The sequence below is a fragment of the Macaca nemestrina genome, chromosome X (genome assembly GCF_043159975.1).
Source record: "Macaca nemestrina isolate mMacNem1 chromosome X, mMacNem.hap1, whole genome shotgun sequence".
Taxonomy (NCBI): Eukaryota; Metazoa; Chordata; class Mammalia; order Primates; family Cercopithecidae; genus Macaca; species Macaca nemestrina.
In genome coordinates this window covers 6,976,638-7,002,947 of record NC_092145.1, presented here as the reverse complement: position 1 = coordinate 7,002,947, position 26,310 = coordinate 6,976,638, and the positions used below count along the sequence as shown (strand labels likewise).

At 38.4% G+C, this 26,310-nt stretch overlaps 1 protein-coding gene across 10 annotated transcripts in view; it reads left to right on the top strand.

Annotated features, from left to right (window-relative positions):
* LOC105485067 (ALF transcription elongation factor 2) overlaps window positions 1-26,310 on the top strand; it is a 613,671-nt gene that overhangs the window by 518,715 nt on the left and 68,646 nt on the right. For all 10 annotated transcript variants that reach the window (XM_071088433.1, XM_011747250.3, XM_011747249.3 and 7 more), the window contains one exon: window positions 6,604-6,641. In XM_071088433.1, coding sequence (XP_070944534.1) covers window positions 6,604-6,641 — 38 coding nt within the window. The remainder of the gene's footprint in view (window positions 1-6,603; window positions 6,642-26,310) is intronic.

Below are 26,310 nucleotides of genomic sequence, written 5' to 3'. Positions count from 1 at the left end.
CAAAGGGACAAGAAGCCTGATCACACTAGTAGGTGAAAGATAAAGGTGTATTATCAGTATTTCCTGCCAATTAGGTTTTTGAATACATAATTGAGCACCTACTATATACTAATAATACACTTCCCATTTCTTCTGGTTATGCATGGTAGGGAGAAAACCTCTATTAGGCATTGATTGTCTCTCACTAAAAGACACATGTCATTTTGCGAGGTGTGCCCCCTTAGCATCAGAGGCAAGAGGGCTCAGATTGGTTAGGGGAAAGAAAATTGAATTTTCAAACCCACAAACCCCAGGGGAACAGAGTGACCAAGTGCCACTTACATTGGGCCTCCTGACTGGGGAAAAATAAACACCTCAAAGCAATACTGAAGTGCTTGCCTGGCATCTCCATTTTTACTCCACTTAGAGAATGATTAGTGTCAACAGATGACTTTTGTGGGTGAAACATGCTTCTTCACCAAAGACAGTACATTTTTCATTAAGTTACAATAAACCAAACCTTAGTTATAAAGGAAATTTCCAACTGACAAATGGATCTTGCTAAAGGATTTTCTATCCAGCAACATAGCCAGAGTGAAGGGAGCAATTCTTTATGGAATGCAGGCACTGCTGAATGCTGTTATCACATCATCTTTGGGCTGGATGCTCACAAAACTCTGGCTGCCAAGTTAGTGAAATGTGCATGCAGGTACAAGTAGTACCTGCTATTCAGTGGCTGTTCAACTGGCTGTGGCAGGGTCTTGAATGGCAATGTGAGTGAAATTGATACTTACTCAATAAGCAATGGGAAGCCATGAAGGATTATGACAATGAGAGCAATGTGATCAAAGTGGAGCCTTAGGAAGATTCATCTTGCAGTAGAACATAAAATGGATTTAGAATAGGGAGACCAGTAGAGAAGTGAGGTGGCAGTGGCCACAGTCCTGGTGAGAGGCAACACAAATCAAGTTAGCAGTAGTTGCAGGAAGAGTGAGGAAGGCACAGGTAGCTACAAGCTTTCTTCCAGAAAGTGGGATGGGAAATTCACCCTGTGAATGCTGCTCCATACTCCCTCCTCTTTGGAGTGTAAACAAGAGCCTTACATTCAGTTGCTGGATGAATTTAGATGCACATCAGCCTGGAGCTCAGCTCTTCCTCCAGAGGCTTATTTTTTCCCTCCATACAGAGCTTAGTGTCATCTGGCACATTTTCATGCCCAGAGCATAATGTCCAGGCCTATGAGTTTGCCTAGTCATTCCTCATTCATTTATCTCATCAATGTTCAAGTGACTATTAAGTGCAAGACATAGTTCTATCCACTTAGAACAAATTTTCCCCAACCTCTGTCTGTCAAAAGTATATTCCTGCCCTTGTTATGTATAGCAAAGACCTATTTCGTTGATTATCAGAAAAGAATGAATAAAGTTAAAATGTGGAAAGCCTAGTGATCTAAAGATAGGTAACATGTTTTTGCTTCCTAGTGGTTCAAAGTTCAAATACAGGATATTTCCATGCATGTTTTCAGGCATGCATAATAATGGTTAGTGTTTTCCTAAAGATTACAATCCCTGTATGACAAGTCAGAAATTCAGGCACCCAGGTGTTGTAAAATCTTGAGTGACATTTTGTCCTCTTAATCTGCCACCCTTGGCTGTGTGTGCTTAATGCCAGCTGAAACCCCAGCCTACAGGATACATTGTCTTTTGCTGTTTTACTCATTCCAGTGAAATCTATTTAAATGCTGTAATTAAGCAATTCATTTTTATATTTAAGCAAGTGCTGTCAGTATATGTCTCTTCAATTGTTTTAGCCAGTTCTGATGGTATTGACTTTAGACCATCTGAATACCCTAATGATGAGTTCATTTGTTAATAGAAGAGTTTCTCTTCTGAACTTAGGCAATCGATGCAATTTACCAATACATGCTGCTAAGTTAGAGTATGGCTGTGTCTCACAGAACAATCATGTGAAAAAAAATTAAATCCAAAACAAAACAAAGAAACACAAAATCAATGCAATTAATTGTTTTTCTGTCTTTTTCCATATTGTTGAATACCCAGTTATTTGAAATTATCTGAACAATTGGCTTTTCCCTTTTGATTAAGAAATGTAAAAACCCAGTTTGGATGTATCTGCTAGTAGAATGTAAGGAAAATGCATATGAAATAGAAATGCAAAAGGAATATAGAACAATACTAATAAAATCACACTTTATGCTTGACTGACAGTATTATTATTGATTATGGAAAAAACCAATACCTGAGTCCACTGCCACAATATCTCTAGGCCATCCAAATGTTCGCTTTGACAGTCTCAACATACAGGAAACATATTGCATTAGATTTGTTTTCTGTAAAAGGAGGGGGATAATGTCATAAGTTTGACTGTAACTGTTCAAAGCATGCTTCTTATAACCCCCAAAAGATTCTCTACATTTTCTATAAATATAGTATACATGTCTATTGGACTAGAATAACAATTAATGGAGTATAATCTCTGGGACAGAATTACCTTGCTAAAGAATTTTGAAGAAGTGTTATCATTATATAGCAAACAGCTGGCAAGTTTTCTAAGCATCTTTTATGTTACATTTTATCCCTAAGGAAATATGATATCGTGTATGCCATGTGGATGGGACTCAAGAGATAGCAACAGTCTTTCCTTCCTTCATTCTTTCTACCTATTTTTTTGTAATAGCGCTATGTTATATGGTTTATGTAATTCAATATGGTTCCTGGGTTACCTGAGCTTTAGTGCCGCACAAGGATTATCTATATAAAAGAAAGACGGGGTTCTTATTTTCAGGAACATAGGTTTAGTGAGTGAGCAACTCTGAGCCTATCTGTAGCCACATCATCCCTCCAAAGGAAATAAATTTGCTGATAATGAGAGAGGAGTCATCTCAGAAATCCTCCTTGGAATCAGAGAAGTTCCTTCTTCCTTGCATTTAATTTCTCAAGATACCCCATGACAGAGGTGGCCCATGTAGAATAGGAGCTTCAGGGCTTCCCCATCCTCAGGGTCCAACATTAATAAAGAAGTAAAGAGCCTCTTTGATGGAGTGAAGTGTGGAAGGAGGGGCTACTGAAGGAGAGATCAGCTGGAAAATACGGAATCATCCTAGGCTTCCTTGGAAACACAGAGAGAGAGAAAAGAGAGAAAGACAAATAGAGAAAAAGAGAGGTCTGTAGAATCTAAACATATCAAAGTCTTCTGTGAATAGCACTTTCCAGACAGAAGCATTCTATTCACTCCAGAACCACTACTGATATGGAGAGTAGAAGATAGTGGTTCCTATAATCCTCATTGGAATAACTACATAGGTTTCATACCGCAACATGGCCTCTACTCAGTAAGCCCATAAACTATCTGGCTGTAAAAATCTACGCATGAACACCTGTGTAGAAAGCAGTCACAATCAAGATGCACTGCATTTACATATCATATTGCAACTTCCAGAGCACTGTTGTCGATGTTGGCTACTCACAACCACCCTTGCTGTAGAAAAGGCAGAAATTATTATCTTCATTTTTAAAATGAAGAAACTGATGCTCAAAGGTGTTTAGTACTTGCCAATAGGGTAAGTGGCAAAGCTGGGACTAGAATCCAGGTTTTTAACATTTCTGGCACAGCACTCTCTCCACGCTAGCCTATTACCTCACATCACACCATACTGGAGTACATTCTCTAACATTTTAATTTCTTTTATGGTTTTTTCTTATACTAGAGCTTCCTCAATTGTGAGATAAGTATCATGATAGGGAACCATGGCAAAAAAAAAAATAAGGGGAATATAGGTTTTTAAAAGCATATAGACGTTATAAATTAAAGCAACATAACTGTTAACTCTCCAGCCTCCATTTTCCAATCAGTTTAAATTACTTTAATGTATGTTTTTAAACTTAAAATTAGCTGCAATCCCAATATGTAACTGTCTTGATGTTTGGTGAATTGTGCTATGTCATTTCCTTTTAATTTTCCTCCTTTTGCAGTGTGTCTCACATTCTGGCATGTGTATCCAGAACTTGCGATTGTCTTCTTATGTCCCATCATTTCAAAAGAGAAATTATCTCTTTGTGTATCTTGTAGAATAATTCACGTATCATTTGCACATAAATAATTCACTTAAATTTTTTTCCTCAAAGTCTCTTAATGTAATAATTCCTCATAGCATGCCTAAAACAACATCAAATTACAGTGAAAGCAAAGTAACAAATTGCCAGCTTTTTCTCATATGGCGAGGTTCTCTGCCATCATTTACTCCACCGTCATTTACTTGCCATCATTTATTTGAGAGATTCAAGGTGATGAGCACACAAGAGGATGACATGAGGACATCTGACTAGAGCTGTTGGGACATCAGAATAATAGCAAGTTAATTTCCAAAGAAAGGAGAATCTTTCAGCATAGACATTTTCGATCAATAGCCAGGCAACCCAGAAAAAATAATTTAAAGGAAGTTATTTTCCTATGTTGGCTCTATAAAAATATGAATGTTTCAAAGAAACTGGCCTCAAACATGATCATCCTCCTCCTGATCAGAGAAAAATAACTGGGTCTAATTGGCAATTCCAAAGCATAGAGCAGAAAGGATATTTTCACAAAACATGCCTCCGAATCAAAGGGAGGTTAAGCAATGTCACTTTGATTTTTCCCTCTTCCTGTCTCCTGCCAGTGGCAAGCTCATCCTATCACATCCAGCATGCTTTAAAAGGAAACCACTTGAACACAGCACCCATTACTTTGTGATAACCTAAGTCTTCTAGAACAGACTTATCTGGAGTCTAAGGGATTGAAAAAAGTGGATTCATGTGATTTCCACAGTGACATGTCTTCAGCCTACTGCTGTATCTTATTACAAACCAGCCAGACTTGGGAGACAAAAGGGTGTTTTTAAAAAAAGGCAGATGTGAGTGTGCATGTGTGTACAGACTGGGTCCTGCTGCTGTAGGAAAGGTGTGTGCCAGTCCCCACTTCTTGCCAGCACCTTCTCTCTCTTTGTTCTTCTGACATGGGAGAATCTGCAGGATGAGTGAGGTTCGCATCCTCTGTACATGGACTGCAAATGAACAGGTTTTCATATCCAAGATACATGTGACAGATGAGTTGGGCCAGCCAGACACATATTTCTTGTTTTCTCATTTTCACCTCTTACCTCATTCCTTAGCTTTTTTCCTATTCTAGCACTTGCCAAAATTCAACCTCAGGCACAGACGGTGAGAAAATGATTTTTGCCTACCAAGCCAAAGAAAGTGCCCAAATATTAATGGTTATTTATCTAGAAACAGAACCTGAGACTTAATAAATGGAAGCATGGATTTCCAGCACTAACATCTAAACTTTGGAAGTGTTTTATTCAGTTGTTATGCATAGAGGGTTTCAGTGTGTCGAATATCACTTGTCACCCAGAATGTCAAGTCCAGAGTTAGATTACATGTTGTCTCTGCTAAAAGTGGTTGCCTCTGTATTCTAATTTACAGCAGTATTCTCTTCTCTCTTCTCTGTAGCCCTTACCCACCTCCAAGATTCACAAATATAAAGGTCCCCAAACAGATACTTTTGTAAAGGATCTGAACAACCCTGAGGTTGTCAAATGGCTGCTTCAATGCTCTTTTTATCAAACATAGCGTCTGTAGCCTGAAAAAGTCTACGAGAGTACAAGTTTGGTTCTGATTACATAATTATGCTACAGAAATATGAAAAAAAATCGTCACTGAAACCCTCCAGGTGCTTAAACAGTTTGATAGACTGTAGCCACTCTGCCATCAGCACCCCCAGCTGTGTTGCTTAGCAACATTTTAATTCCAAAAGAATCGAAGGAGATGAAATCCCTGTGGAGAAGGAAACAGAAATAAGAGGGCTGTTGACAGATGATCTGAGTTGTTTCTTCTAATATACTGTGAAGATCACTAGCTCTTTTCATGAATGATAAATGGACTGTACACAGATCAATGGGTTCAGTGCTAAACTGGAACCAGGCTCCATGTCTAAGGCAATGCAGGCCGAGAGGCCCGGGGATTTCCTCATTTCTATGATTTGGTGTGTATTTTCTTAATGATCCACGGGAGGAAATTGATCTCAGTATTCAGTCATTCCTTGTCCTTTTGTGGTGTAGGCTAATAAAAATGATTTTGGAAATGGACACTTGACTTTCTATCATGGTGGAAGTGTGGCCAGGTGTCAGCAGCAGTGCTAGGGTGAGCAGTTCCCTACCACAAATCTAAAAATCCAAGATATGCCCACGACCATTCCGTCTGCATCTGTTTCCCCAACCTGTCATTACAACACAATCAGGTCCAAACAGGGTAAGATTAGAGTGAAAGGTGGGAAGAGAAGGACCCTAGTTGTGCACCCAGAAGTCCACTTTTATGGTCCCTGATGAACTTTCTAGGCAGCCTTCACAAGTCCTGCCTGTATTGGAAAGCTGCACTTGGACAGGTAACTGTGTTTCCCAGGAGAAGAAAATTGCTTTCTGAGTCTCCAGTCTGCTTATCTACAGCACCCTGTTTCGATTAGCTCCTTATGTTTCTGAAGAGCATTTTATATTGCTTATTGTTTTGGTAGCTAGTTGCAATGATTATGCCTGCTAATATTGTCTAATTGCATTTTTTCTTCTCTTTACAGGCTGTTGAAAAGGCAAAACCTAGAAATAATCCTGTGAAGTAAGTTATTATTTTTATTAGTTGCAAATGTTAATTTTAATGGACTCGATGCATGTGAAAAAATAAGGTCATAAAAGAGACCTTGGATTTTGAGTTAATCTCTATTCATGACAATTTAAAGACAAAAACAAAACAAGCCAAAAAAAATCCTCCAATGAGCAGGGACCAGCTTATATTTTTTCCTGTGTTCCTGATGAAGAAATGCTCCAAGTTGTACCCAGTTTACATAAATTAATATGTGCAATCCATGAATAGCTGCCAAATTCTATTATAATCATATTCAATACATAGTACTTCAAGCCTTTGGGTTTTGCACATGCTAAAAAGATTACATTTTTAATTGCAAACCTTGGACCTATGACAGAGACATAAATGACTGAAAGTGTGCCAAGTGATTTCCAGCCACGTGGGGAAGTTTGGCACCTTGGCATCAAGGCCTCAATACTCAGTTAATGAAAAGCTCATAAAATATACGTAACCGAAGGCTTTTCTTTTTTTGTTTTAGCTAACAGAAAGCAACTCCCAAGGCATTTTATGAGATACTCTTAAATCATAAACAAGCTACACAGACCTCCTTTAAATATAGTATGTCTTAGACATCCCTGTCTCTTCCAGAAGGGAGACTTTCAAATTAAGAAGGATGACTGTCTTGTCATTTGGGTTTGTAACATCTGATTGCAGTGTTACAATGCATGCTAGCCCTGCCAGCTCTGTGGCTGAGGGAGGACTTTCTCTATTTGCTGGGTTATTATAGGTCTGGTAGTATCACATCTCGAGGAACTATGTGTTAATTTATTTCGGCTGACTTCCATTATATTGATACCAAATACAGAAATGGAGAGTACATTGATTTTTAAGTTTCTGGGAGAATGGATCAGCTAATGCCAATGACAAGAAGCCTGCTTATGTTTTGTATAATAAAATAACTAACTTTTCCAGGGCACCAGGGTAGCATTTAGCATACCATTAAATCCAAGCCCTAGTACGTTTTTCCAAAAGGTGTTGTGTACTTTGCTTTTAAGTTTCATTTTTCTTAGGCCAAAGAATATTTCCTATCAGGCTCTGTAACGTCTAGAGGGATATCCGTAGTCTGGAGATATATTATGTTGTAGTCCTGTGGAAGTATTTGTAGTAGCTCAGGTTTTGTCAAATTGTGCAGTTGGGGTTGAAATCTTCTCTGCAGCCTGATTTCTTTTCCATCTGAATGCCCTAAAGGCTCCTCCACTGTGAGCCTGTGGCTGGCAAGCTCGGAGAATTAGAGGTGGTGCTAATGAGGCCAGGGTCAGGGCTTGTGTCCCTGGGTGGGCGATTAGTGATCTTCTTTCCTGCAGTTCAACTGCACTCCTCCCTCCAGTCCGCCTGCATGCAGATGTGTGCCCCAGGTCACAAGGCATGGGGCTAGGGCTGGAGGAATGTAAATCGAGGCCCTCAATGGCAAATGTGTCCAAGCTCCAGCCCTCCCAATAGGAAGTGATTCCCAAGCTGCATTTTTGCATGCATAGAATAGCCCATCGGCAGTGTTTGGGGTTGCATTTAATTCTATTCTAATGGCCTAGAAGCGGGGACCTGTTTTCTCTTTGCTACTTGTGAGAATTTGACCCTACAGTAATTGTATTTTTATGAGTTCTTATTAATTCACAGTGCAGACTCTATCTAATGTCTAGCTTTCTGAGGAATGTTATAAAAAGAAGGAAGGGAAACTAGAAGTCACAGGATTATTGAGTTTTGTGCTTTAAATATATTTGAAAATCCGCTTAGTAATAAACCTAAGTCACAACCAACTGGTAGGTGTTTAGAATTGTCTTCTAATTAAATAAGATACTGTTCTCAGGATGAGTTTGGGTTCATGATACCAAACTCAGCACTTGAAGAAGGAGACTTCCTCAAGACCTCAGCTCAGAAACAAAAACTCCACAGCAAGGTTCAGTTGCTCTGCCTGACAGGAAAACGCAGTCAAAGTTTTTAAAAAGTTTTATATATAATAGTCCTTTTGCCATTTCTGATGACATCAAAGGCACCCCTCCGGAGGAAATCTCAACTGCACAACCCTACTATGCCCCAATTCAGCAGGAAGCAGTTAGAGCAGTCGTCGGCCAACCTCCCCAACAGCACTTGGGTTTTCCTGTTGAGAGGGGGGACTGAGAGACAGGACTAGCTGGATTTCCTAGGCCAATTAAGAATTCCTAAACCTAGTTGGGGAAGGTGACCACACCCTCCTTTAAACATGGGGCTTCTAACTCAGCTCACACCTGACCAATCAGGTAGTAAAGAGAGCTCACTAAAATACCAATTAGGCTAAAAACAGGAGGTAAAGAAATAATCAAATCATCTATCGCCTGAGAGCACAGGGGGAGGCACAATGATCAGGATATAAACCCAGGCATTCGAGCCGGATCAGGCAACCCCCCTTTGGGTCCCCTCCCATTGTATGGGAGCTCTATTTTCACTCTATAAAATCTTGCAACTGCACACTCTTCTGGTCCGTGTTTGTTCCGGCTTGAGCTGAGCTTTTGCTCACCATCCACCACTGCTGAATGCTGCCAATGCAGACCCGCCCTTGACTTCCACCCCTCCGGATCTGGCAGGGTGTCTACTGCGCTCCTGATTCAGCGAGGCGCTCATTGCCACTCCTGATTGGGCTAAAGGCTTGCCATTGTTCCTGCACAGTTAAGTGCCTGGGTTCGTCCTAATCAAGTTGAACACCAGTTGCTGGGTTCCATGGTTCTCTTCCATGACCCACAGCTTCTAATAGAGCTATTGCACTCACCACATGGCCCAAGATTCCATTCCTTGGAATCCATGAGGCCAAGAACCCCAGGTCAGAGAACAAAAGGCCTGCCCTATCTTGGGAGTGGCCACCACTATCTTGGGAGCTCGAGGAACAAAGCCCCCCCGGTAACACTAGATAATTTCAGTTACACACAATGCACTGGAACCCCAAATAGAGTAAATGTTCAATACATGTTTTCTGAATGAATAAGTAAACAAATTGGACATATCCCAGAAAACAGGGATTCTTCCAGGAAAATAGGTTTATTTCAGGAACCTAACCTGCAGGCTTGATAAGGCTGGTGGCGCTCTTCTAGTAGAGTGTCACCATCATGTCAAAATACAGTACATAATATGTATGGTAACTAACCAAGTGGTCCAGTCCCTGTTATTCTTGACTCATGGCACATGGAAAAATGTTCCTCCATTGCTCTGGTTATTTCTAGCTGTTTTGTTTCTGACCAGTTCCTTGTTTGATCTCGTATCAAGAAATAACATTTGATTGTCTTTTTGAGAATACAATGAAAATTGTGTACAGTTTTACTGGAAAACAGAGGCCCAACGGCATCATTTACAATTCAAGTATGAACACAAATTGGGTGTGGTTTCATATAGCCCTTTGGTGTGGAGTTTGGCAAATGGTTGAAAAAAAATCAAAGGAAGAACATTTCTTGACATGTGCAAATTATATGAAATTCAAATTTCAGTAGTATAAATAAAGTTTTATTGGAACACAGCCACACTCATTCATTTCCATATTGTCTGTGACTGCTTTTGTGTTACAATGGCAGAGTTGAGTAGTTGTGACATAAAATGTATGTAGCCTACAAAGCTGTACACTTTTACCATCTGGTCCCTTATAGAAAGTTTGTGGACTCCTGTTCTAGTTGGTGAGGTAGAAAAAAGCATTAAGCTTTTTTGTGATGCTGAAGGTTAAACTATCAATCCGTTCTCCTTTGGCCTTTAAAACAATAAGTAGATATTTACTGAGCCCTTATTGTGTGTTTAGGACTTTCCAGGGTTGATATGCCACTTAATTCTCATTCAGAGCAAACAGACTCGCTCTTCACTCACTACCTTTGAAAATCATATGGACATGAGATCCATTGACAGGGCATTGATGCCTCAGAAACCAATGAACATATAGAACACATATCTAGAGCATACTGCTAGTCTTCCAAACTGTGTGTAGATGGATTTATAGAAAAGATCATATGAATTTTCTAAAATTCTGTCACTTCCACATCTAACTAAGGTCAAATTAGCTTTCAGTTATGGTGATGGTAAATAAACTCATTAGTACATGGCTAATAAGTTTCTAAAAGTTTCGCCTCCCTCCCCCTATTTCTTAACCACTTATTCAATTTATTTTTAATATTTTCATGGTTGTAAGCTGCTTCTTTCATTGCTATAGGGAGACTCTGATATACAGTAATTATGCTCCATTTAAAAAGGAAATTAAATATATGCCTAGTCAATGTAAGCACATAATGTACCTGGATACACTAATGCCATTTCCTTGAAACATTAAATACTACCTCTGAAGGTAAGACTCAAACATGAGTGTTCTTAAGATCAGTGATCAGGACAAGAGAAATCTGGTGTATTTCTCACTATAGTGGAACCATACTGGTATCAGAGTTTGATTAGTATGTTCAAATTATAGCTCCTTAATGTGTCAGAAAGACTTTCACTTGTATTTTAATGCTCTGCAGCAGTCATCTCCAAGATTTCATTGTGACAGTAAGGCCTGAGAGATCTACAGATTTCTTCCACCATATGTGACTTATCACATATATATTTTTTCAAAAACACATTTCTGTTATTAAGACATATGTGATAGTACATTTCTGAAAATGTGAATTGCTTTTGGCTAAAAGCCATGCACTAATAAGTTGAGTTGAATCTAACCAATGTTGACATCTGTTACCAAAAGAGAGAGAGAAAGAAACAGAGAGAGCATGCACACACTGTTGTCAACCATAAAATTCTTCCCTGCTTTTACACTTTAACAACATTAAACAATGTGATGGTTGTCTTTCACAATTCAGGATCAGAATCCACTCTGCGTAGGAAATTACAGTTTTTTTAGGACCTGGTTCATTATAGATATGTTGCTTTCATTAGTGAAAATGACAAATAGCCACAAAAATTTTCCTGACTATGATATTTGCACATTATTCATTTATTCACCTGATGAATATTTATTTAGGTTCTACAACATTCTGGGAACTGTGATATATGCTGAGGGAATTAAAAGTAAATCTGAGATAGGTCCTACCCTTGAGGAGTTTAGAGTCCAGCAGAAAAGATAAAATCGGTTTGTAAAAAATTAAGCACAAGATATATAGGGAGAGAAATGTTTGTTAAATGGGGAACAGATAAATTACAGGGAGGCTGTAAGAACAAAAAATGCTTCTAGTTAACACCATCAAAGATGGAAGAGACAATGGGGAAGGAGAAAGCATTTGCACCAGGATTTTAAGGACTGCTGGTTTGCAACACTGGTGCTGGCAAGGGAAAGCAAGGAGCCCAGGATGCCTGATGGGGTGCAGGCAGTGAAAGACCAGGTTGGAAACCAAGGCTGAGTAGAAATGGTAGCTTAGGACCCCTCAGAGCTCATCGAAATGAAAGAGATTCACATGGTAGAGTCAAATGGCATTAAAGAGCTCTTCACTTGGTACTGAATGTGAATTATCAATCAGTCCCCTAATTATTAAACACAAAGAGTTGATAGACCGGGGTTCTAGTCTTAAATCTGATATTAGTTTGTAGTATGAAATTGCATGTGTCACCTCCTTGTTATAGGCCTCAGCTAGATTATTTATATGGACATTCCACTTCTTTAAAAAAGCCAAAGCCTGGAAGTCTGTTTTATGATTATACTCATTTTAGAACAATATTAGCCCTGTTAGTTCGATGTAGATTCATGCATGCACATAAATTATATATATGTGTGTGTGTGTGTGTGTGTGTGTGTGTGTGTGTGTATAATGCATCTATATTTAACTCCACAAACACACACGTGCACAAACAGATAATGCCTTTCCCCACCATTTTCACCTTTTACATTTGTGGAATAAAGGACAAGAAGCCACATCATTAGAGTTTATCTTAGGTAGAAAATAAGTGTGGCTCCAAAGACACTGGGCAAAGCCTTTGAAATGGCCCCCTCGGATCAAAGGTAATTTTGCATTTGGAGTCCATATCTCTTATGTTGTTCTTGTATATATGCACATCACAGACATGCAGAATGTCAGTGAATTAAGTCACCATTCTGAATGATAAGGCAGTGGAATCTGATTTGTGTTCTGCCAAACAAATTTTGTGGGATTGTCTCCTTTAGACAAAAGGCTCCAGCACCAAGAAGTTTTGGCATCTTCTATCATATCCCTTTCCTGAAGCATCACTGTGCACATTCACATAATGTAGGCTCAGAGAAGGAGTTCTGTTTAGCTTTGTCTTACCTAAGGATTCCCAAATGTGTTTGACCAGAGGATATCTTTGTCTGGCAGGGCAAATGTTTCATGAAACACAGAATTGAGTGTTGTTGCTAACAATAAAGTGGCTTCATTCCATTTAAAAATGTTTGATTCTACATTTGTTGGCAAGATCACAGAGAAAAGGGAACACATACACTGCTGGTGGGAGTGTAAATTAGTTCAGCTATTGTGGAAAGTAATGTGGCAAATCCTCAAAGAACTTAAAACAGAATTACTATTCGACCCAACAATCCCATTTTTGGGTATATAACCAAAGGAATATAAATCATTCTACCATAGAGACATATGCGCATGTATGTTCATCGCAGCACTATTGACAATAGCAAATACATGGAATCAACCTAAATCCCCATCCATGGAAGACTGGGTAAAGAAAATATGGTGTATATACACCATGGAATACTATGCAGCCATAAAAATGAATGAAATTATGTAGTTTGCAACAACATGGATGGAGCTGGAGGCCATTATCCTAAGCAAAGTAATGCAGGAACAGAAAACCAAATACTGCATAATTTTTTAAAATTTTACTTCAAGTTCCGGGATACATGTGCAGAACGTGCAGGTTTGTTACATAGGTGTACGTATGCCATGGTCATTTGCTGCACATATTGACTCATCCTCTAGGTTCCCTCCCCTAGCCCTCCACCCCCATCAGGCCCTGGTGTATGTGTTCCCCTCCCTGTGTCCATGTGTTCTCATTGTTCAACTCCCACTTATGAGTGAGAACATGAATACTGCATATTTTTAGTGGGAGCTAAACAACGAGAACAATGGACAATACGAAAGGAACAACAGACACCTGGGCCTATTTCAGGTTGGAGGGTGGGAGGAGGGAGAGGATTAGAAAAAAATACCTACCAGATACTATGCTTATTACCTGAGTGATGAAATAATCTGTAAATCCAACCCCCATTACATGCAGTTTACCTATATAACAAACCTGCACATGTACCCCTGAACCTAAAATAAAAGTTTTCTAAAAAAAGAAAATGAATTGACTGTAAATGCTTAGATTTATTTATTTCTGGGTTCTCTATTCTGTCATTCCTCTGTGTGGCTCCTATGTCTCTTTCACAGTGTGTTACTGTAAGTTATTTTTATGAATTGTAAATGCCCTGAGACACAGTCCTCGATGAGGGTATAGGAAATTTTGGGGTGGGTTCCACTGAGTGAGATACATGGAGCTAAGTAGTCCCCAGTGAACTTCCTCAGATCAGTGGGCAAAATGCCCAGTCCACTCATTTCAGGATAATGAAGCACCCTCAACAATGTGCTTCCTACGTCCTCCCCAGACCTCTAGTCAATCTCTAACTGGCTCTAGGCAATTTAAGGACAATTAATGGAAAGATACCAATAACATCTCTCTCTAAACAGCTGCATAAAATAAATTGGGCTCTTTCTGTTGTTCAGATAGACACAACTGGATGCAACAGGTTCCAGCAATCATTCTCACAGCTAATGAAATTTGCACAAATTTCTGGACACCTTTCTTTTCATTGGTATTTGCATTTGTACCATCTAGGCAATCTCAGAAGAGAAAACTGAGACCCAAAGAGCAAACTGCCCAGAACCTCAAGTTTCCAGGAACTCTTCAGTTTTTACCAACTCCCTCTCAGGACACACATGTCCACTTTCAATGCCTAGAAATGTGTTATTGGTTTTTTCAGTTGTATTATATAACTTTATTTAACAATTTATTTTCTTAGAACATGACACCAAATGTGTCAAAAATTAATGAATCATCATATTTGCGGGTTCTTTAACAATTATGCCAACTTCAATTATATAAAATTTATATCTGTAAGGATAAGTTTCTTCAAAACTTCAAACACATTAGTTGCCAAATTACCATCACTCGTCATTCCAAAAGTTTTATGAGAACCTTTTCTCTTTAGGTGTTAAATTAATACCCTAATAACCACAGGGATAAAATAGAAAGCACTCATTTATTGGTGAATCTGATGGACCTCGACTAAGCTGGCAAATGTGGAATTAAACCATTTTAAAGGGAACTAAACCATGTTACTTTTAGTATCAACATTCATAAAATACTGCCTGGTCCATGTGTTAGTTTCTAATTCTGTCCTTCTTAGTGTTTGCTGTTTAGACAAGAAGGGACAACGCTGTTTAATCTGCCCACACAAATCAGCTCAGTTTTGGGTACATAAGAGTTACACCTAGAATTTTACTTCAATATTGCCATGTAGTGATCTTTCAGTAGTCAAAAATTTAGAGTCACATAGCTAACCTGCTAGAATTCAAGCAAGCCACACATTTGCTCTTTTAACTAACAATAATGATGTCCCTACTATGTGCCAGACACAGTTGATAGAGAGATTAGTTAAGTAAGATCTCTACTGTGAGAGTCCCCACACACTGGTAGGGAAAGACAAAGCCATTACACTACAGAATAGGTCGTTTTTGTATGATTGAAGCATGTGCAGCATTGTGTAGGGCAGAGATGAAGGAGGGAGCAACTGCTGAGAGTGAGCTCTCCCTATCTCAGCAGGAGTCCCCCAGTGAACAGTGGGGAGAGGCCATTCAAGAGAGCAGAACAACACTTTCAAAAGGCACTAAGAGAAGAAAGCAGATGCTGTGTTGTGAGCAATGTCTGGTACTTAGAGGCAGCTTGGGGCAGGGGGGTATTTTTCACAGTAGCAGAAAATACCAAGTGTGTGAGTTGCAGAATAGAAAAGAAAGGAAAGGGTTGTTGCATGTGCCAGTATACCTAAAACATCACACTGCCAAATATTAATACTTGGGCCCTATTTTTGGTATTAGGAGGAGAGCAATGCAGTGTGGGTGAAAGTAACAAAGTGCTGGAAAGGATTCTTTTATTCTAGAAAGTTAAAGGTTAGAGTTAGGGAGAGATTATAAGGTGCTCTTTTTAAACTGTTTGCAAAGAAACAGACATATCAAATTCTGATTATATCTAGCTAATCTTTCTCTGTGGACTTTTATGTAAATCTCAGCTCATATAGAGTTCCTGTAAGCATTCAGCTGTTCCCTTGTAGCTTCATGAACCCTTGATTATTTCTTGCATTTTTCAAAATGTTTGTTTCATACAGTTCCTTTCACATTACTCAAATGTCTAGGCTACACTAAGATATAGTATTTTAGGCATGACACAAAACACTATTATTTTAGCTTCAGTTTCTGAATTCACTTCGCAGACATAAAATTTCTTTCTGAATGTGTTTTTGTCAGCCCAAAACATAAGCACAGTAGGGCTATTTTTATTTGTAGGGAAATGATGCATGCCCCCATGGTGACTATATACAGGGCTCCAAACAGTAAATCAGTCCTCTGTCGACCACAGAATGTGTTCAGAGTCAAGAGCCCGAGGTAATAAGTTATTATTCAGTTGACTACTAGTTTGGGGGGACTGAGAACTATGGAAATGACTCATTTTGGCCAGGGACTCAAATAGGAAACAAATAGTATCTGCTTTCTGAAAGCTTTTGCCTAAATCAACAGGAATTAACTAGAGAGCCATCATTGGGGGGGAAAAAAAAGTATATCATTCTTCCACAGGAAAGTGTTTTTATTTGTAGAATTTACAGCATAGGGGTATATTATATGTCATTATAATCCAGTTTTTATATGCACATGTGTTTATATACTCTATATCAGCATACCTTCATGCACCATGGTAATTTAAATCCAAGACAGAATTGTTCCCCTTGTTGGGGCAGGCAGAGGCAGCCATAAATAAAAGAAGGTCTCGAATCTTTCTCTCAATTCTCATTCCTTTTCCAATTTGTTTACTGCCTTCTGCACCTCTCAGCACCATACTGTCACAACAAGTGGGTCCCAAGTACTTAGGGAAAGTGTTTCAGAAAACTGTTGTGGCTTATATTCCTCCATGGAAGCCTGGCAAAGGGAGCTCAGGGCAGCCAGAGAGCTCATTCGTACTCATTCATGTTTGCGTTATCAAAGGCTGCAGTGTGGTTGCTGGGGATCTGCTAAGAATAGCATCTACATCTAAAATTACAACTTATTCATCTCTCTCACAAACTGGAGATGTGTGTAACTTCCAACACTGGCTAGGTGAAAGTTTAACTTGACTCAAACCATGTTGCAAGGGTTGAATAGCAAATTAGACATGTTAGAAAACTTGTTTTAAATATATATGTGGATGTGTATATACACTTTCTACATACACATTGTACACTCACATATAATTCAAGCTTCACCTATTTCCAAACAGGGATGTAACATAATTGAAACAAGATTGTAGAGGAGAATGTTTTAAAAAAAACCAGAAGAACCTATTTCCAAACACTACAGAAACATCTGTTTACATATGTGATGGAACTAGAAAAAGCTATGTGTTTTTAAAATCAACACCCAAATGAGGGCCGCCCTACAATGACAGAGCAGAGCACAGCTGTGCCCTTCCTGCAATGATGCTGTTGTGGTGCACAGCCCGTTGGGAGATCCCCTTGGAGAGTGCAGTCAAACCATGCATGAGGTTCTTCTCCTGGTCTTAGTGATAGGTGATAGACTTTTGAATGTGGTTTTCACTTTTAAAAACTAATCTAAGATGGTGATTCGGAGCCATGGATGTTGAAAAGCAGTTGTAAATCAAAGCAGTTAATGTGGTTCAAAATAAGAATGATTTCCTCTTACACACAGTGAATGCCTTGAAGAGGAATTTTGCAAGGCTTTGAGCAGGAATAACAATATTGGACCACCGCTGTATACAAAATAGCATATGACATATACACTCTCACTCTCTTTACCCGACTTTGTTTTTTCTCTTAAGTAATCATCATTCTCCCTCTCTCTCACTCTGTCCCTTTCTCTCTCTCTCCATGTTTTGAAGTGTCACCTCCCACAAGAATATAAGGTTCATACAAGTGAGAATGTTGTTTTAGTCACTGCTGTAACCCTAGCATCTCAAATAGTAGCTGTCATGTAACAACAGCTCAGTATCTTGAATGAGTAAGTGCAAGCATCTAAGGATATGACTTTAAAGTTAAACCGTCCTAGTTTAGTTTGAGTATGTGTTTAGTCTTAGAATAAGTATGATTTTGTGCTGCCCTTTGGAAATCATACTGAATTAATTATTAACCATAGGGTAAATTATTTGCTTTTTTTGGAAAGGAATAGAGTTTTATTTTATAATAATCTATATTCCATATTAGCTTTACTCTGAGCCGTCATAAAGCTAGTTTTACTGTTATTAATAGAGCTAGAATTTGACCCTCCAAGTGATTCTTCTGGTGTATATCCACCTTCATACTTTTGATGCATTCCCTCTACGAATTGAAAAGAGGAGGCACAGGAGTGAAGATATCAGCCTCCTTATGAATGGGGGTTAATGCATGGGTAGTTATAGTTGATGTATGTCATTAGGCATTTTCAAGAATGACAGAAGTCAAATTTTCATAATATGGGACGAGGAAACAAAAACATCATTAAGTCAACAGTTGAAAACACGTGCAATTTTCTATTTTTGAAAGGCATCTTGATCCTCAGAAATCAGCAGGATTAGGCACAAAGCAGCCAATTTCAGAACTCACATACTTGTCCTCTTCTTTGGAGTTATGGAGTGTGAGATGCATCTGATACTTCCCTTTTGTCCTTCCTGCAATACTCCACTATCACAGCACTAAAAAACACTCAGCAGCTTTTCCCATTGGCCAATAGTTGCAGAAGTTGGATGGTTCCAAAGCTCTAAGGGAGCTGCCCTTAAGCAAGGCTTGACTTACTGTCACAGACATTTATAGCCACAAGGTCTAGGCAATATCTCTGCAAAGTGGTTAAACTAAACAAGCTTTCTTTAATTTTATATTCTTCTCATGAATATGTAAGTCATTAAATTCTTTGGTCACATCTCAGTGATGGGGTAAAAATATCCCTCACTTAATACTGAAGTGTACAAAAGAAACAAACAAACAAACAAAATCCAAGACCGTGTTACAGGAAATAACATTGCTACAAGGTTAATTTTGCCTCATACAGCATTTCCTAGAATTGAATTGCCTGATCTCCTCCCTCGGGGGTTGCTCCAGTGCTTGCAATAACCAAGGCTGATTTTTATTGGAAAATCACCTCTAGATGAAGAACATACTCCAGAGGAGATTTTGCATGGGACAAACTGGTTTCTGGTGACAGTGGCATGTTATCCAGGTTGGCACTGTTTGAGTTCCCAATCTTTCTATTCATTCAGGCAGCACATTCATTAGCATTCATTAACCCTTAAAACATGGTAGAATAAGTAGACATATCAGGGAATTTACTTTAAATTGTTTTCAAGACTTATTGGCTAGCAGGCCAGTATTCAAATTGTAGCTCTTAACATGCGCATTGAATGTTTTACTAGTAGTGGTGAGACTCGCGATAGTTTTTATTTCAAAAGCTTAACAGATAGCTCTTTTACATAATATAGGACACTCAAGGATCCTGACTAACTGGGAAGAATTATGGAGGGTAGGATGATAGGAGAGGGTATGATAATACTGAGCAATGAAGATCTCATGTTACCTCTGCAGGCATGGCTTATCGAACAGGCATTTCCTGTTAGTTGTTTTTTTTAATTATAAAAAGAATCCATAGTTATCTTGACAGCACAGTGTAACACAATTCACCGGGAGACACAAATTCGGAAATACACCCCAGCTTCCAAACTTCACCAAGTGGAAATGGAGAATATTATAAATGGAACACATTAAGCCTCCAGGAGGAAGGAAAGGGAGGAGGAAATTGATAGAGAAGCCACACATCAGAGGACGCTGGTCACCTTGGGATGACATTAATTCTAGAGGCTAGAGGGCAGATACTCAAAAGCTGATTTGATTCAAGGTGGGATAGTTGGAGAAAAATCCAGAAAGGATAGTTTTATGAACAAGAGAGGGAAACAGCATATATTTTATCAAAGTACAGACTGCATCTGATCCTTGAGCTTCTTAGGCAAAACTTACAATAAGAAGGAGAGAAACGAACCCCCTGTTGTATTCCTTTTAAAAATCTCTCTGCCTGGGCCACTCACCAAAGCACAAGAAAACTTGTTCAGAGACAATGTACCTAATGTCTACTTCTAGATTTGTAATAATTCAGACATTAATGTAAAAAGCCAAAATGACTGTCTATGCTGACTGGTTGGTACCTTCCCTTTATGAATTTTGTGTCCAGATTACTCTTCTTTACTCGAACTGAGAGAGGGAAAGTAAAACAATTCCCAAGATTCAGCACTGACACAAAGCTTTTTAACTACTGATATAAGTGGTATATGGCTTAATACTTGGGTTTTCAGCAATCAAAAAGCAACCCTGTGCAATATCACCGTAGCTCAGTTCCCAGTGGGCATAAGAGATGATTAGATATATTGAGTTCTTTGTGTCATTCAAAGAATAAAGAATCTCATACACATTTGTGTTAGCTTCCTCTCACTTCATTTCAATTTTCAATAACCAGTGTCATCACTTGTAACAGTTTCTTCATAATGAAACCTCATGTCGAATTGGATTTGTCTCTCAAGTGAAAGCATATTGGGAAGCCTTCTTGAAAGCTGATCCTTGAAATAATTTTTACTGCTACAAAATTTTTACATATATATATAATTTATTTATTTCAAATTCCCCAAGCAAGAATAATATAGAAAATGAATAATAAAAACAAAATTATGACATTTAAAAAAAGTTATAGGTTCACTTTTCATATTTGACAAGTCTGGGGGAAGAAGTGCTCTGGTTAATCCAAATAATTTGGTTAATAGAGCTACCACATATAGAGAGAATGATTTTCAAGGAATTAGAAGGCTATATACCCTTAATAAGAAACGATGTGATCCATAATATAATCTTTTCTAATTCAGAAAGACCATATAAGACTATCACTGTGAATAATTCTCATTGTGCCATTTGCACAGAAATTCTGGTTACTCAAAAGTTCTAGGTGCTTGGACACAATCATTCTCAGTCTCATTTTCCAGAATATCAAATTATGTTCTTGGATTTGGTAGTTTGGTGTTAAATCATGCCTTTGCTCTATGTGGCTTTCTACCACCTCAACAAAACTATAGTCAATCACACAGTGATGTAAAAAAAAATGTGGTAGTGTCTGCACAAATTCTAGTGTCCAGGTTAAGTCAAGTATTGACTAGACATTTTGTCTCCTACTTTCCCAACATGAAGATAGTTGAATTGGGGTAGTTTTTCTATAGATTATTGAGAGTAGAACTCCCCCAAGGCTTTTTAGTAGTATAGATGACTGAAATCCAGACATATTCCTTGTAACCCCTGGAATGACAAGGGGTAGGAGCCCTGAAGCCTCTTGACTGCAAACCATCATGTTAGTTTATCCTGGTATACTATTCCAATTCTTTCCTTTGTGGACCAAGATTTGTAAAAGATTAGGAATTACTATCCTAGGGATTTAGGTGTTGCATATCCGTGTTCGTTTTTTCAAAATTAAAATTCTATAAAGCAAGGTAAAGCACTCAGAGGTAAAAGCTTTAAAGTCGTGGTTCTCTCTTCCTTCAGCCAATTTGATGGGCTAAATCAGCATTTCTTAAAGTATTGTCCATGAATGGTGTTTTGAGGGATGTTAATAGGTATTGTGAAGGACACAAAACAAATGTGTGTGTCTTTGGGGTGTGTGTGAGTGTAAGAGAGAGAGAGAGAGTGTGTGTGTGTGTGTGTGTGTGTATTTGGTGGAGAGTGGTTAAATAAGTATGGGAAATGCTGAGTTTTAAAATTTTTCTTCTAAGTTGAATTTTGAGCCCCTAATATTACATTGTGCACCTCTAAGATGGGGGACATAGTTTCTTGTTGTGCTTCCGTAGCTTATTTGACCCTAGAAGCTTTTTGCCTATGGAATATCAGAATCAACTTTGAGACATGCTGGAATGAGTAAAGTTGAGTTGTGTTGGTGATTTCAACCCATCAGTGGGTTAAGGAAAGTCATTGTCATGTGAGGCTACCCCTAAGTGAGCCAGAAGCAAAAATGTCTTTAGACAAGGTGTTTCTGGCATATGGAGCCACTGCAGCAAACTCTGGAAGGTTCACCAGCCTACCAATGGGATCACTAAGCTGGACAATGGTCCTAAGCAGTCTTTAAGCCACAGCCTTATTGCAAGCAGGTAAATTGAACTAAAAAATTGGAGATTTATGGTTCAACTAATTAGATGATTATGAATATTCATATTGGCTAGGTCAGCATCCTTAGTAATGTCTATTCCTCTCTTAAAACTTTCTCCATGGTAGACATATAAAGTGGGGATTTTGAGATCATAACACAATTTTTAACAGCTTTATTGAGATATAATTCACATACCATACAGTTCACTGATTTATAAAATTCATTGGCTTGTATATTCACAGATTTTTGTAACAATCACCACAATCAATTTTAGAACATTTCTCTCACCCCCCAAGGAAGCCCTGGACCCATTACGCAGTCACTTCTCATTTCTCCCTCCAGTAAGCCTTGACCAGTAAACTACTTTCTGTCTCTATGGATTCACTTATTCTGGATATTTCATAAAAATGGAATTATACAGTTTGTGACCTTTTGTGTCTGTTTCTTTCACTTAGTATGTTCTCAAAGTTCATCCATGTTTTAGCATGGGTTAGAACCACTAGCTGACTCTAACTAGGGAATGTTACTAGGAAAAAAAGAATGGTCTTCCCTTTTCTACATTCCAAATGTATAGGGAGAAGGAATTTGATGGCATTTTAAGAACATTGAGAGATATTGAAACAAAAGTAAATTATAACTTGATGCATTCTGATGCTTAAGATGAAATGACTCTATTATGTGGATCCTTCTCAAAAGCATTGAACATCTTGTGGATTAGTTTTTAGTAAGCTGGTGTTAAGTATGAATGGTGTTCTTCAATTCTGTAAACTATTCATCCTACTTGCAAAACAAGGAGGTGGTGTGGCTATTGTATCACATATCTATGGCTTCCCAATTCATACTCTTACATCTGGCCATTTCCTATAATTTTATGAAATATTTTAATACGGCAAACTCATTTCAATTACACAGTCATTGTTAAGTTTTGCCAAGGTTGAGTATGGATCGTTTTGTGTTCATTAGAGCACAAAATTAGAATTTTCATTGCCGCAACCATAAACACCATTGGCACAAAGGATTTGAGCATTTTCTCATAAAATCTTGGAAAACTGATAATTGTTGTTTTCCCTGTTTTTCAGCATATTTTAGTTTTTTGTAACTATTTTGTGTTTTTCCTCTCCTGGTATATTTCTTTTGGCCTAGAAGTGATTCTCTTCCAAATGGATGATGTCACACACAATGCATGAACTAGTGAACACAGAGAGTACCATCCCTAGAGTCAGGGGAAGAAGAATAAATTATTTCTTTAATTTTCTCAGCTTTAGGTGGTCCAAAGTCTGGCAGTTAGACCTGAGTAAGTCTGGAAAAACCGTCTGGCACACCTACATCTGTTCTCACATTTGCCAATCAGGATTTATCAAAAATCAATGACTCAAAAACATGAAGCTCTTGAGAGGTGCTAATTTGTGGCTAAAGAATAATTCAAATGCAGCACCATTTGGTCTTCATGGAATATGGTTTTGATTTTGGGAAATTCAATGACTGTTTCATCTTTCTCTCTTATATTCTCTGTTAAAAGAAGAAAAACTGGAAAGTAGTTCTAATCTAAGGACTTTATTTTCCCTACATTTGTCCCTTTGGAAATTTGGAATAACTTTGCCAAGGGGATTTAGATACCTCAGTGCTATTTATTTATTAATGGTCACTCATACATCCCTGATCTCTTCCTAGTTATCGGGATGTTCTCAGCAAAACATCAACACTTGATTCTGTTTTTCACTTACCGTCCCTTTTCTCCAACCCTCTGCCTGATATTCGAAGTCAATCACCTATGAAGAAGGTGACTCCCATTCCTCTCCCTCCCAGGCAGCAAAGAGGAGATAACTATTCATTATTCATTGCAATGTTTCCACTTTGCCAAGATATATTCTCTTACTTCAAATTCAGAACAGCTTATTGGCTTCTGGGAGTTCAACAGCCATGGGTGGAGGAACACGTTCATTAGAGGAAGCACATGACTCTGCCAGATTTAACTGACAGATTTTGAAGCTGGAGCAAGCAATTGGCTGACACTCTTCAGGCATGAATGTCTTTTGGTTCCTGCTGTGCTCATTGTTACACAGGTGCTCCTTATAAAGTACATGTACATTTCTAAGATCATAAAACCAATAATGTCATTCACATACTAAAAACTACAGGGAGCTTATGCCTCCATGACAAATTTGAGATGGGAGCAATCTATACTATGATGTGTATGTATAGTATGTATACATATGAATGATGCATATATAACTGATTAAATTATATTTTGATACAGTTAGATTGCATTTATCAGACTTTGTAGATTTGGAGATTAAAATGATTTGCTTTTGAACCTCATATGCTTGGGACAAGAGGTTTTGTCTCTGAAAGCCAAAAAAGTCTTGTCAAAAGGTAGCTTCCTTAATATTGCTTCTAAGGTCAGCTTTATGATGTGAGGTCTAGAGTATAAACATTAAACTCTAATACTGTTTGCAAAAATTTTGAAACAGAAAGATACCAAACCATATTTAGCTCACTAGTAAGTAAAAACCAAAGTGTGTTTGATAGATAAAATATGGGCATGTGTTTAAAAAAAAAAAAAAACATGATGTATATTAGCAGAGTTGAACTGGGTCCCACAGATACAGCACAGAGAATAGAAAAATACTTCAACTTCTAAGAAAACACTCAATTGTTTGCTTTGTAGGATGTATATAGTCTTTGCCTAGAAGAGTTTTATTCTCTGTGAGGGAATCCACAGTGTACCAAATATTCCCTCTTGCAGGATCACAAATCACTTTCTAAATCCAACCAAAAGCTTCTCTGATTGCATGTGTTTATGAGGCTGGTGAGTGTCCAGGCCCTTGAAGAAGGAAGACTGTTTCAGTATATTTGTTACAGAAGAAGGAAGTTTTGGAGGTTTCTCTGGAGCTGTTTATCTTTTGTGAAAAAGTAGAATATGTCAAAATAGAGCCACAGCTTAAACTCTGGCAGTTCCCAGCAAATAAATGAGGCCTAATTATATTTAGGACTTTAGCTCTAGTTACATCAATAATAACAGTGGAAATGACCACCAGATTTTTGATTTTTCTATAAAAAGTGAATTGAGGCTGGGCGCGGTGGTTCACACCTGTAATTCCAGCACTTTGGGAGGCCAGTGCAGGTGAATCACGAGGTCAGGAGATCGAGACCATCCTGACTAACACAGTGAAGCCCCGCCTCTACTAAAAATACAAAAAATTAACCAGGCGTGGTGGCAGGCACCTGAAGTCCCAGCTACTCAGGAGGCTGAGGCAGGAGAATGGCATGAACCCAGGAGGCAGAGCTTGCAGTGAGCCCAGATCGTGCCACTGCACTCCAGCCTGGGCGACAGGGTGAGACTCCATCTCAAAAAAAAAAAAAGAATTGAATGTCAGCTTCATATACTTTGGATGAGCCTCAACTCTTCTTAGAGTGGAAGAGCAACTATAGGAAATCAAAATGTAAAACCTTTTTACTATGTGGACTTTGATTTTCTTTAGGGAAAGAGTTAACCACCAAAGATAATGCTTAAACCTACCAGCTAATGAAAAGACAACAATGAGATAGTGAAATTTGTAGAAAGCCCATCATATATATGCATGGGTGTGCATGTGTGTGTGGGTGTTTGTATACACTTTTAGCAAACATCAGTTTTCTTTCATTGGAGGCAAATCTGCCTAAATTCAGGGTTCTTACCTGAAGCCTATGCCTTCCATGTAGATGAACAATGATAGATGTTATGAGATTATGAAAAATGGAGATAACTTGGACAATTAGTACCTCTTCCAAGGAAAACATTCTCCTTAATTTGACGCATGTGAATGGAAATGTGTTGAGCCTCTACTCTGCTAGACACAGTAGGGAATGCCAAAATGAGGAAGCCAACACCTGCCTGTAGATGCATTAGAGGTTAAGTGGGGTGGGAGCAGGGAAAGGAGGAATTCAGACACACAGCTCCTTCTACTTCCAGATAGATGCCAACCCAAGTATGACACAGAATAATTTTTAAAATGTTAGAGTCAGGCCAAAATTCCCCACAAATCCTTCTGGTTTCAACAATCTTTGGGTAATATAGGCTTACACTGCTTCTGTTGAGTTCTAATATCTACACACTTTATCTCACATTCTGCCAGAAGGTTCTTTGTAGGCTGAATATCAGCAGACAGCCCAGCCAGATGTACTCAATAAGTGAATGCATATAACAAGACACTTGCACACACATCTAAATCTAATCATTCCATCAAAACAGTCATAAAAAGTAAATCTGCATGATATTAGATCAGATTATTTTAATGATTTCCTTTTAAGAGCAGCTGTCCAGTTTG